The sequence below is a fragment of the Theropithecus gelada genome, chromosome 11, assembly GCF_003255815.1.
Source record: "Theropithecus gelada isolate Dixy chromosome 11, Tgel_1.0, whole genome shotgun sequence".
NCBI classification, from domain to species: domain Eukaryota; kingdom Metazoa; phylum Chordata; class Mammalia; order Primates; family Cercopithecidae; genus Theropithecus; species Theropithecus gelada.
The window spans coordinates 99172441-99184558 of NC_037679.1; the positions used below are offsets into that span (position 1 = coordinate 99172441).

The 12118-nt window shown below is 46.4% G+C and overlaps 1 protein-coding gene across 2 annotated transcripts in view; it reads right to left on the bottom strand.

Annotated features, from left to right (window-relative positions):
• Positions 1-632: 632 nt before the first annotated feature.
• The window catches only part of NTF3 (neurotrophin 3), a 63926-nt gene continuing 52440 nt past the window's right edge, over positions 633-12118 (bottom strand). For both annotated transcript variants that reach the window (XM_025402488.1, XM_025402489.1), the window contains exon 2: positions 633-1738. In XM_025402488.1, the coding sequence (XP_025258273.1) occupies positions 944-1738 (795 nt within the window). In that variant the 3' untranslated portion in view covers positions 633-943. The remainder of the gene's footprint in view (positions 1739-12118) is intronic.

Consider the following 12118-nt stretch of genomic DNA (forward strand, 5'->3'; position numbering starts at 1 on the left):
GAAAGAGTTCGACTGCTCCCTAGCTGCAGCCCCTGGAACACACTGAGGCTCACAGGGGAGGAGCTGGAACTTGAACCCAGGTCCGACTCCAAAGCTCTAGCACTTTCCAACTCTGCCCACAGCTCTAGAAGGGGCTGCCAGAGGAGGAGGGGTGGTCACAAGCTGAAAGTCGGTCATAAGTAAATTTATCCTCTATGCCTAGATTATTCACGATCCATTTCAGTTTGCTTCTGGGTAGTCATGCAACTCTTCTGTTACAAATAGTTAAAAAAAATTCTTTGTGCCTAAAGATGAAACCACTTGCAAAAAGCAAAACAAAAACCAAAGCCAAAAAAAAAAAAAAATTAAACCCTTGAACAACCCCAAACCCCAAAACAAATTGTGTTGCAAAGGAACTTCCAAAACTAAAATTGCCAGGGTCATTGTTATTGTTCCAGGACCACAACATTGGAGCAAATCATAATTCTAATTTTCCAAACAAATAGCACAGAATCTGATAGAGAGCTTGCTGGCCAGAGCTACACGGTATCATTTTCAGTGGAGGCCATAACAGTTCTTTTAATTCATTAACCCAACATTAAATGTACCAGAAGAGGGATATAACTGTGTTTATACACAACTCTGACATCATCTGATTTTAACAAGTTTACTAAAACGACAGTCATGGCCTTGACAATACTGAATGCAAAATACTGGTGTACACAGATTTTACAGAGTGACTCCTGAGAGCCAGATCACAAAACAAGTTTTAACAGATGGGAGAGGCCTGAGGGAAGGCAAGCACACTGATTTTATTGAGAAAAAAGCTTATATACTGTAGGGTTGCTGAAGTTTAATAAATAAAGGTCAACTTATAATATATAAAAACAATATAAACATTTATATGCTACATGCATATCATATAATTTAAAGTAATAATTTATATATGGGGAGAGATGCCAATTCATGTTCTTCCGATTTTTCTCGACAAGGCACACACACAGGACGTGTCTATCCGTATCCACCGCCAGCCCACGAGTTTATTGTTTTCTGAAGTCAGTGCTCGGACGTAGGTTTGGGACGTTTTGCACTGCGAGTTCCAGTGTTTATCATCAATGCCCCTGCAACCGTTTTTGACTGGCCTGGCTTCCTTACATCGCGTTTCATAAAAATATTGTTTGACGGGAGAGTTGCCCGTTTTGATCTCTCCCAGCACCGTGACCTGGTGTCCCCGAATGTCGATGGCCGATGACTTGTCGGTCACCCACAGACTCTCACTGTCACATACCGAGTACTCCCCTCGGTGACTCTTATGCTCCGCGTACCGTTTCCGCCGTGATGTTCTGTTCGCCACCACGGGGTTGCCCACGTAATCCTCCATGAGGTACAAGGGTGGGGGCTCCAAGGGGGTGCTGTCGCTCAGCAGGACCCGCGGTGAGTTGTAGCGTCTCTGTTGCCGTAGCAGTTCGGTATCCATTGCAATCACTGGCTGGAATTCTGACTTGGCGGGCTCTCCCCGCTCCGGCTCTCGGGGGGCCTCTGCTTTCGGCAGGGTGCTCTGGTAATTTTCCTTAACGTCCACCATCTGCTTGGAGAGCTTGTTTTTCAAAATATCTGCCTGGATCAGCTTAATAATCAGGGAATTGAGCGAGTCTTCTGGCAAACTCCTTTGATCCATGTTGTTACCTTGGATGCCACGGAGATAAGCGAGAAATATCACATAAAACAAGATGGACATCACCTTGTTCACCTGTAAGATCTGAAAGGGAAACACAGGTGTTAAGAGCAGGCCGTGGCAGCTGAGTCTATGTTATTCTGGCACCAGCTACCTAAGGCTGAGTATCCCTGTGGGGCCCGAGAGAGGATCCCGCCCCCCAGGTAAGCAACACAACTCCCCTCTGGACATTCTGAAGAGGCAATTTCTTTCCCCCACCCCCAGGAAATACTGCAGAATGCACTCCAGGTCTGCTGACTCTGCTTTTTGCACGGGTTGTATTTACATTGGATGTCTGCTTTATCCTGCAGCCTCGACTTGTGGGTGGATGATGTCCTACTGCTTCTTTAAACATCCCTTGAGCCTGCAAAGATGCATGATTCACTCTAGTCTGGCAAAGCATGAAAACTTCAAACCTGAGAATTGTAAGCATGGAGTAACTTCCCTTCAGCAGTAGCAGTGGTGGCCTTGTAATTGTCTCAAGAAAGAGTTCGACTGCTCCCTAGCTGCAGCCCCGGGAACACACTGAGGCTGAGGACTGGTTCAGTGGCCCCCCATACTGCAATGTCAGATGTGGGGTCATTCCTGGCCAGGTCGCAGCCGGAGCGGTCTGTTCTCCTGCCCTTGGAAATGAACATGTAGGGTCACTACCCACTCTGCGAGAGGGCCTGCATTCCAGGGTGCTCTGCCGAGCTTTCTGACAGACACACATCACCAACCGATCTGCTCCATCCCCAGGGACCCTCTCTGCAAAACAGAGCCCTGCCACAGCGCGACTTGCGGAAGACAGAGATGCAGAATAACCACCTCACATAAATGGGCTGGACTTGCCCAGAACAGAAGAGTTATTGTTGATTCACTTTCCTCCTTTAGATTTTTAACATTTCTGCTACAAAATGTTCCTGTTAGTGGTTATGCTCCTTCTAATTCTACTATTTCCTTGTTTAAACGGCATTTCAACCCATCGGCGCCCTCATTCTGTTGCCATAGTAGAAGGTTAACACCGGGCTCCTGAGGAGTCCTGGTGGAATTACAGTGCTGATCTCAAGATACCTTCATTGCTGGTCTCTCCCTCACTAGAGCAAAGAAAGCCCAGATCTTCTGAGGGTTAGCCCTGGAAGGAGATGCTCCAGGTGGAGAGGGGCAGCTGAGCTAGTGATCCCCCGATTCCTCCACCTCCTTGAGATAATCACCCCTTAATTACCATCGCCACCACCTCACCGCCTCCCAGGGTGTACATAATTTCCTATTTAAAGTTCTGTCTAAACATGGAAAATGAAAACTCTTCCCCTGGTTCACCTTTGGTATTTTCGGAAAGACTTCACTAAGTCCAGGGGGAAAATAGAGAGGAAATAAACAAAGCCGACACAAGAAACAGAAGAGCAGTCCTGCTAACCAACACCTATGTCTGAGCCCGCCAGTGCTCCCTCGCTCCCAGGACCCACAGAGAGCCTCTTCCCAGCTTGTCTGAAATACGGCTGGCTCGCTTGTCCCTAGAGGTCAGCAACAGGGACGCACTCTGCTCATACTGCCTCCTCTTGTCACTGTGATAAGGAGACCATCTTCTTTCCATGGGAACTAGTCTTGGGAACAGTTGACCCCTTCAAGGTCAAAGCCAAGAGAGGGATTCTAGCTTTACTGCTCACCCTTAGAGGAAAACGACTCTCAGGAATTGTACTATCCTAGGAAAACGGTTCCTCTACAGTGTAAGGAATCTCCCTCCTACTCTGCATACAAGTGACATTTTCTTCAATATTACAGGCCCAAGAAAATGCAACTTGAACAATACAAAGAATATGGCATACAACTAGGATTACCTTCCCTACTCCCCCCAAAAAGAACAATACAGCTGCAATAAAATCATTTAGGACTGACAGTCTATTGAAAAACAATTTATTAAACCTCCCAAAAGCTCAGCCACTGTAAGCTAAGAATACACAGGGTATCTGCTCTTAAGGAAATAAATCAAATATGGTTAGTGAGGGGAGGTCCCGGGTAGAATAAGAGTCAAGGTACAGATTAGTGAGGTCATGACCAGGGTGAGCTGAGAGGGAGAATGCTGGCTGATGCTGATGGATTGAGGAGGAAAAAGTAAGAGTCTTTATGGGTGGTGGCTGGAATAGGGAACCAAAGTTTATTAGAAGTAGACAAGCCATAGAAAGAGGACATCTAATCTTATTCCTTCATCTTATAGATGAGGAAAGCCTAAATGCAGTTTAAAGAAGAGGAGAAACCCAGAGGAAAGTGAGAGGGGTTCTCTGCACTCCGGCCCTCACCTCCCTTTTCCATGTGATCATTGAGCTCACGGGCCCCTTGCTCCAACCCCATTCACTACTCACTGCTACTTGAATCACGACCCACGTGCACTGCCTCTCCTGTTGAAATTTCACCCATTTTTCAGTGCCTGGTTCCAAAGCTGACTTTTCTACAATGCTCCCCCAAGATCCCAACAGCAGCACCTGCCACCTCCTTGCAACCCCAGCCTGCTCTCCCAGTGGCTGACCATTTCATTCTTACTTGCCATGATACTTTGTAATAAGTAGTGGGAGTAAGTCATCTGCAGGTTGGTGTTTCTAAACTCTTTAGAAGCCTGTCTTAAAGCCCTGAAGACTTCCTGTGGACTCCATTTCAAGAATCTACTTTTAGCTTTTTTCGTAGAGAGCAAGTCCAAGAATGTTGCCACAGAACTCCCCAAAACACAGAGGTTTGCAGCTGGGAAGGACCCTAGACAATCCCCTCATTTATACAGATAAGGGAACAGAGACCTACACTGGTGGCGAAGTGAGCTGTCTAAGGACTGCTAAACAATGGCAGAGAGTGACAGGGGCATTTGGTTCGTAGGTTCAACAAAAGTCACATGGCTTGTGCACCATCAAAGTTATTGTGAAGGGTAAACAATGAAATCCACATGGAAGCACCTAGCATAGTATCAGGGACAGAGTAAGCACACTAGAAATGTTAGAGAACATGAACCTGAATGGCCTGTGGCCACGGGAGATGGTGCACCTCTGCCCTTGATGCACACGGGCGAGGGACCCAGCGTCTGGAGAGCTCCCTTCTCTATATCTGGCTCACAGCAATCTGTACCAACACGGTCCCAACAAGGCTTTCCCCCAGATGCCACAGTGCCCGAGTGCTTGGATCTCAGACCACTTACACTGGTTGTGGGAGAAGAAAGGAATATTATGAACTGGAAGCCCAGAGAACAGACAAATGATGAAAGCAAACATGGGCAAGGGAGAGGTGGCATTTCTGAATACGCTGGGGGCAAGAAGAGATGCATTCTGATCTCTGGTCACTTTTTGGCCACGAGTACCTTCATTTTTCACTCCATGTCTGGGGTGGGAGTCCCCCAGTGGGCCAGTTCTCTAGAGTGGGGAATGGAAACAGGAAGGCAGTGCTAGCTCCACCCAGGCAAGGCACAGCAGTGAGTTCTTCTATTTAGGGGGATGTCTATGCTCTTTCTCTAAGGGTCACTGTCATCTGCAGAGAACTTCATTTAATCAATTGTCATATTGTGCTATTATTGTTGGTGTGTCTCCTCTTGGACGACAGGGACCGTGTCCTTTCCATCCACACATCCTTGACGCCCAGCACAGGGCTGGACACGCTGCGGAGTTTCGATGTCAATTTACTGAATGAACGCCGGCTACGATATAGACCTACCCAAGGCAGCGCTTACTGGCTGGAGAGCCTGCATGGGCTTTTGCCAAGCCTGGTTTTGGAAGCCAATCAACTCTGCCTTCTTTTCCCAAAGAAAATACAGGCCCTGGCTCTGAAGTCGGCCATGGTCCCCAGGCTCTTCTTGGCTATAATTAGAAAAAGACCTGTTAAAGACCTCAGTAAACCCCCTTTCTACACTCTCCCCGGTGCCCATTTCCCCTGCTCAGAGTTTTCCAAGATGCTGACCGACGTGCATGTGCGATTTTCCTCACTTAGAAACGCTTTCCCACATATGGTGTTTTCTCAGTCCCTGGAGCAACATTCCTACAAGGTTTCACCATCCCTCAAAATACTCAAAAGAGAGCAATTTCTGATTCCTCCTTTTTGGCTCCGTTAACAGCATCCACAGAGAGTTTGCGGGTATTCAAGAAGCAGCTGACATGGAAAAGGAAGCTGGGGTAGAGAATGGCACAGAATCTGGGGCCCCAGCAACCTGCGTCTGCCCTGTCACATGCAGAGACGGGGCTGCAGCCTTCAGGTTCCGATTCACCTCTCAGGACCAGCTTCCTTATACAGGAGCACCTCCCGACCGTGTACCTAAAGACCCCTCTTGCTGTCCATGTGTGGAGTAAATTTTTAGACTGCTTAGGGGTGAGATCATCCAAAATAAAAATGCAAAGTGCCAGGTACTGGCTTATAGAAATCTTAAATCCTGGTAACCACCATCCTGATGTAGGTGCTATCATATTTCTCATTTTGGATGAGGAAACCAAGGCAAAGAGGGGTTCCACAACTAGCTAACAAGCAGCAGAGCCAGGATTTGCACCTTCTGGCTCTAGAGCTCATGTTATTAATGATGACACTCTGCTGCCTCTCTGTCCATCCCTGCTCTCAAACATTCTAGAGAGTTTACTTCCAGAGGAAGCCCAAGCTCCAAGCCTGGAGCCAGGACGGCTGCTGTCAGCAGGCTGTGCCCTTCCCCAAGAAGCCTCAGCTCTAAGCGGAGTTTGCAGAGATTTGAGGCCATCACTCCTATGTCCTCCTCCCCATATTCCCTACGAAAGCACCCGCACAAAAGTAACACAATCCAATTCCCTCCTGGGCCTGACGGTCTTCAGTGCAGCCCATCTGCAGGTCACCTGTGCCTGCAGAGGCCCTGTGTTGTAGTGGACAGAACACGGAGTGCACCATCTCACATCCAGGGTTTGAGACCAGCACGGAAAATCTGGGCGACTTACAAAGAAAGCAGAAAGGCTCTGTTTTAGCTTTCCTCAGGAGAAATGAGAGCAGAGGTGAAAGCAGTGTTTAATTTGCCAAATTTTTAATATGCAAATTCAAGAGATTTCATTATTTCTGGTATAACCATATCCTCTGGAGGCAAATTCATTCTCTGGCTGGGGTCAAAGAGGACGCTGGCCAGCTGTGTCCAGAAGGGTCTGACTCTGGAGAATTTCTTCGGCTACGACATGGTCTCTGACTAATGCTACGGGCTCAGGAGACATCCTGCCAGATAACCCTAATGTCTTGTTCAGGGACTGGAAAGGCAGAGAGGTGGGAAAGTGATAGATTTAAAGTAGCATGACAAAAGGGAAAGGAATGTGGTGGAAATATTAAACTAAGGCCATATATAAAAGACTGGCTATGCTTGTTCCCCAAATCTTAATTGCAAAATTAATTCACACTGGCTTTGTTCTGAACATAGGTCTTGAGGCCTCAAAATTAGTCAATGGGGCCACACGAAGATGTTCTGACCCATGGCAAAGCTGGGAGCTGGGAGAGAGAGAGCCTGGTGGAGCCTCCACTGGGGATTGGTCTGGTTTTGGTTAATCTCTTTATTAATGATCCGGAAGCAGGAGGGAGGAAAAAGTGGCAGATTAATTAAAATGCACAGATGACGCTCAAAGGGAAGGTGCTGCAGACACCAGTGAGGACAGGCCAATTAGGCTGAAGCACCCGTGGGGGTTGGCAACCTGGAAATAGCATGATTAGATTCAAACTAAAACATGTAGGTTAACTCACCAGGGGCACGGTGGATCCAAAACCAACAAGGGAGGGAAATTCTTGGAAGGGGATGAAGGGGGGGAGCGACTTGGAATTGCTACAAGGAGTAAATGAGAAATGAGCTCACATGAATAAAGCTGTGTGGGTTTCCACGGCACCTTCTTCCCTGCTAGCTCTGCGTCCTCCACCTCATTCACTTCAGCACCTCTCAGGTAGTGGCAACCATGAAACTCCCTGTCTTATGGAGCACAAAAAAGACATAAATTGAGGAACAGAGCCAAGATCACAAAGCAGGCCAGAGATGGTCCCCAAAACCTGCTGATGCGCATGCTCTAAAGTCACGGAAAACCAGAAGCAATCAGGGAGCTAGAGGAGAAACAGCTACTCTCTCTGTTGGTAATTGGTGAGGCCTCATGAGACAATCCCTGAACTCTGAACAGGTCTGCATCTATGTAGTGTCAAACCAGGTGAGAGAAGGGGCAGATGTGGATTCCTATCCTGTTCTTTAAGATACCTAATTCTACTGTTGTTCCTCTCCTTAAAACTTAGTACTTAAAACTCAGGGCTCTGAAACTGACTAACACACATGGTCAATCCTCGGCCCAAGATCTGAAATAGGACAAGGCCCTCAGTTTTCAGGAGATGCTGGCTTCTCAGCAGAAATGAGACAAGACACACAGTCAACAGTGAAGGCATACTCTAGGATAAAATAAAATAAAACAGAGAACCTCAGAAGGTTGACTCGCCTCCCTAAGAAAGGAAGTAAGGAAACTGGTCCTTTCGAAGGCCGGAAAGTGAGGAACAGGGACCCCTGAACAGACAAGGAACCTATATCCCAAAAGAAAGCCAAGTGGACCGAGATGGAGGTAGGAAGCTGTGAGTTTCCTTTGCACAGCTGTCAGGAGAGGAATTTCACATTGTTTAAAGCATAGCCTCCTCTGGCCCCGGGCTGTGAAAGATGGAAGGCATGGCACACGTCAAAACAGTGTGCACCAGCCGCTCCAGGGAGGAAGGTACGACAGTTATTCCCCAGGCCAAGGAAGCCTCTGGCTTAGCCCCGTCTTGGCAAAGAGAGATCTTAAAGGAGCTTGGTATGCTGACACAAGCCCCAGGAAACTCAGGTTTACTTTATCCTTTGCATATCACAAACTCCCATGTCATGGAGGGTGGACTAAGAAGGATCTTCAGAGAAAATCTGAGTCAATCTGGCTACTAGCCATCATGGTGTTATCCTGCATTTAGTCATCTTTGTTTTGGTAATTCACACTCATCCACCACTGTGCATACAGGTGTGCATGCATGGGTTGATGGGCCTACACACACACACACACACACCCACCATATAACTACCTGAGGTGAGGATGGACTATTTTCAAAGTTTTGAATTTTGAAAAATTTGAAACTATTTTCAAATTATGGAATCATTTAATGTTCAGAAACATTTCAATTTTGGTATCATTTTCTGTGTCTGGATTACTCCAATCTGTAAGTGTGAAAACACACAAGGGGAAGTTGCTTCAGCCACATAGACAGCTGAAAGTGCAGCTGGCATTAAATAACAACTTTGGCCTCAGAGAATAGCTGCCCACGTCAACGTTTTTGTTTTAAATTTATGATTATGTTCAAGTTGAGTTTATGGTCAAGCGTACACGTTGTCTGCAAAATGCTATACAACAGTAAATGATACCATTACAAGGTAGGGGCTGCTGAGTAATTGATTTTCAATAATTATAATTAATAATAATGATGACAATGATGAAAGTATTTATCTTATCCACCCAGACAAGCATGAGTCTCCAAATGGCAGAAGAAATAAGTTGGCTTCCTCTTGAGGGTTGGAGGCCAAGGGAAATCCCAAAGCATCCCTTCCATTCAATTCTTACTCTTCCAAACCAAGACCACAGCTGGCTTGGCAATGGCCAAAACTTTTTTGTGTGCATCAACCATAGCAGCAAGTCCGCAATAAACTCAAACCATACTGGTTTGGCCCCCAGAGGACTTGGCTGCAGAAAGTGTGGTCAGATGGCAGGCTGACTCCTCTAGACTTGGCCATCAGGCCTGTGTCAAATATGGCCCCTCATGTCTCCCTGCTGCCACACAGCCAACTGCCTTTCACAAGGATGAGGAGTATTGACTGGTGGTCTGCAGCTGTATTGATTGCTGGTCTGGTCTGGATCCCTTGTCCGGAAAACCATGGTGTCCGAAGACTGTGACAGCTGGGACTGTCTTTTGCTTCTCCAGATGTCTCTCCCCTCTGTTCCCTGTGACCGTCATCATGCTTCTGAGTACTTTTACAGACTAGGGAACTGAGGCAGAAGAAACATGTGTCTGGTGCTTTTCTGAGTCTCTTCTCACCCACTCATGTAGTGATGCGGGGATGTGCACACAGGAAGAAAACCAATCTTCCATCAAAACTGGAGTGTGTGATAGACACTTAACAAACACAATGACTCCAACCCAAAACACTCCAGTGACTCTTTCTGGGCAGCTGGGCAAGACTGAAAAACCAACCCAGAGCTTGTCCTCTGAAAGCAATTTTGGCACAAACACTCTGAACCCCAGGCTGTCTTTAATCACAGATGCAAGTCATAATAATTGCTTGTAAGAACAGCTCACATTTATTGAGCCTCACCATATGCTAGACTGTGTGGAACACTTCACAGGGATGATCTCAATTAATCCTTGTGGATACGATTATTATCCCCACTTTTCAGCCGAGGAAACTGAGGCTCAGAAGGATTAAGTACTTTTTCTCAAGATGAGACATCAATTGAGAGACAGAGCCCGGGAACAGACCCTTGTCTCTGTGATCCCACAGGCCTAACTCTTAGCTGATATTGCAGAAGATCTCTCAATTCACTCCAACGTCTAAGGCACCCGCCACTTCATTGCAGTGAACTAGGTAGCAAGCAGCATGCTGGTATATCAATGTTTCTTTCTTTGTAGAGTAAGAGACATTCAAGACAGATCCTCTGAAACATAAAGGGGAAATTTCCAAACTAAGGCTTGCCTCACCGATTCACAGTAACTGAAGAGCATATGTATGTGATCTGGGGCTAGTGGAATCAGTTTTTTATGGTTTACTTTCTCCAAATGTAAAGTATTCCTTTCCTCTTCTCTTAGTCGATGGTAAAAAACAATCAGGAACCCAAAGATTCATTTTAAAAAAACGGCTGGAGCGTTGAAGGTGGGACAGATTTCTGATTCTTTTGTTTTCACAGATTGCAGCATATTTGTAGCTGATGATGAGAAACAAAATAATGTAGGCTCTTGGCACATCCCCTGTTTTGATCTCTTAATAAAAACCAACTCTGCCACGAATGAGCTTTGTGGCTAAGGGAGAATCACTGTGCATCTTGGGGGCTCAGTTCCTGAGCAGTGTTTCCTCACAGGGGTGCTACTTGGATTTTGAACAGGACAGTTTTTTTATTGTTCAGTTTTATCCCCCATGCATGCAACTCACGCCCACACCTACTAAATATCAGTCGTGACCCCAGTCATGGTGACAACTGAAAAAAAGGACTCACACCTTTCCAAATACCGTCCGCAGAGACCCCTCAGTTATGAATCATATAACATGATGCTGGGGTGTTAATTGTTCTATGATCACTGGCCCTTTTACAACGTAATCAATGTTAAGGAATCCTTCTGCTAAAACACCACACATGTGCCCATAAATAAATAATATTGCAAACAATTTCAAGGTGATTCAAAGAGTCCGTAAAAATCATCCTAGTGTCCCACAGATTTTAGGTTTAGAATTCCTGAACTAAAGTGTTTCAAAGGTTCTTTCTAGTTGACATACCCTATGCTTCTATTATCCTGTACCAGCCCTGAGTCATTTCTTCTCCAGACCAAATAGGGAAGAAATTATTACTATCAGCCGAATTTTCTGGTCCTCTTTGTTTCTCTGTGTCCCTGTGAAGCCAAGGTGCCAGCAACTGGCATCCAACTCTATTAGGATTGTGGTACAATGGAAAGGCTATGGGGGGAAAGTGACTTGCCCAAAAGCCAATCAATCAATCAATCAATCCATCAGTACAAGAGCCGGAACCAAGCCCAGCCCTCCAAATGACCAGCCCTACGCTGCTCATCCACATCCACACACAGAGTAGTCAGTGTATTTAAGGACACATGGAGGGAAGCCTGCCCACACCTATCAATAGGGCTTCCTGGGGGAGGCACAGGGGTCCCAGGTGAGCCTGTCCAACACAGCATGTCTGACACTATGTGTGAGAGGCCTGAGGCCCCAGCAGCCCTACTCAGCCCATGGAGACAGCCCACGGAGGCAGACTCTTTCCCTTCTTCCTTTCACAAGTGTCTGTGTAACACCATCTATTGGCGTCCACCTTCCTTATGGACACCAGGAATCAGAGCATTTTCCTTTCTGTCCATAAACCTGCCATCACTCTGGGTGACTTCACCTCCAACCTGATGGCTTTTTCATTCCTTGGTCTCCCTGTTCCTGCACATCCTCAAGACCTGTGTTCTCCATGATGTTTGAAAAGGCAAATGCGATTCCTCAAAGACCTAAGCGATTCTTCAAAGACCCAAAAACAGAAATACCATTCGACCCAGCAATCTCATTACTGGGTATATACCCAAAGGACGATAAATCATTCTCTCATAAAGACACAGATGCACACATATGTTCACTGCAGCACTACTCACAATAGTGAAGACATAGAATCAACCTAAATGCCCATCAATAAGAGACTACAAGGTGTCATCTTGTAATGGCACCAAGGTCATTCCATTAAA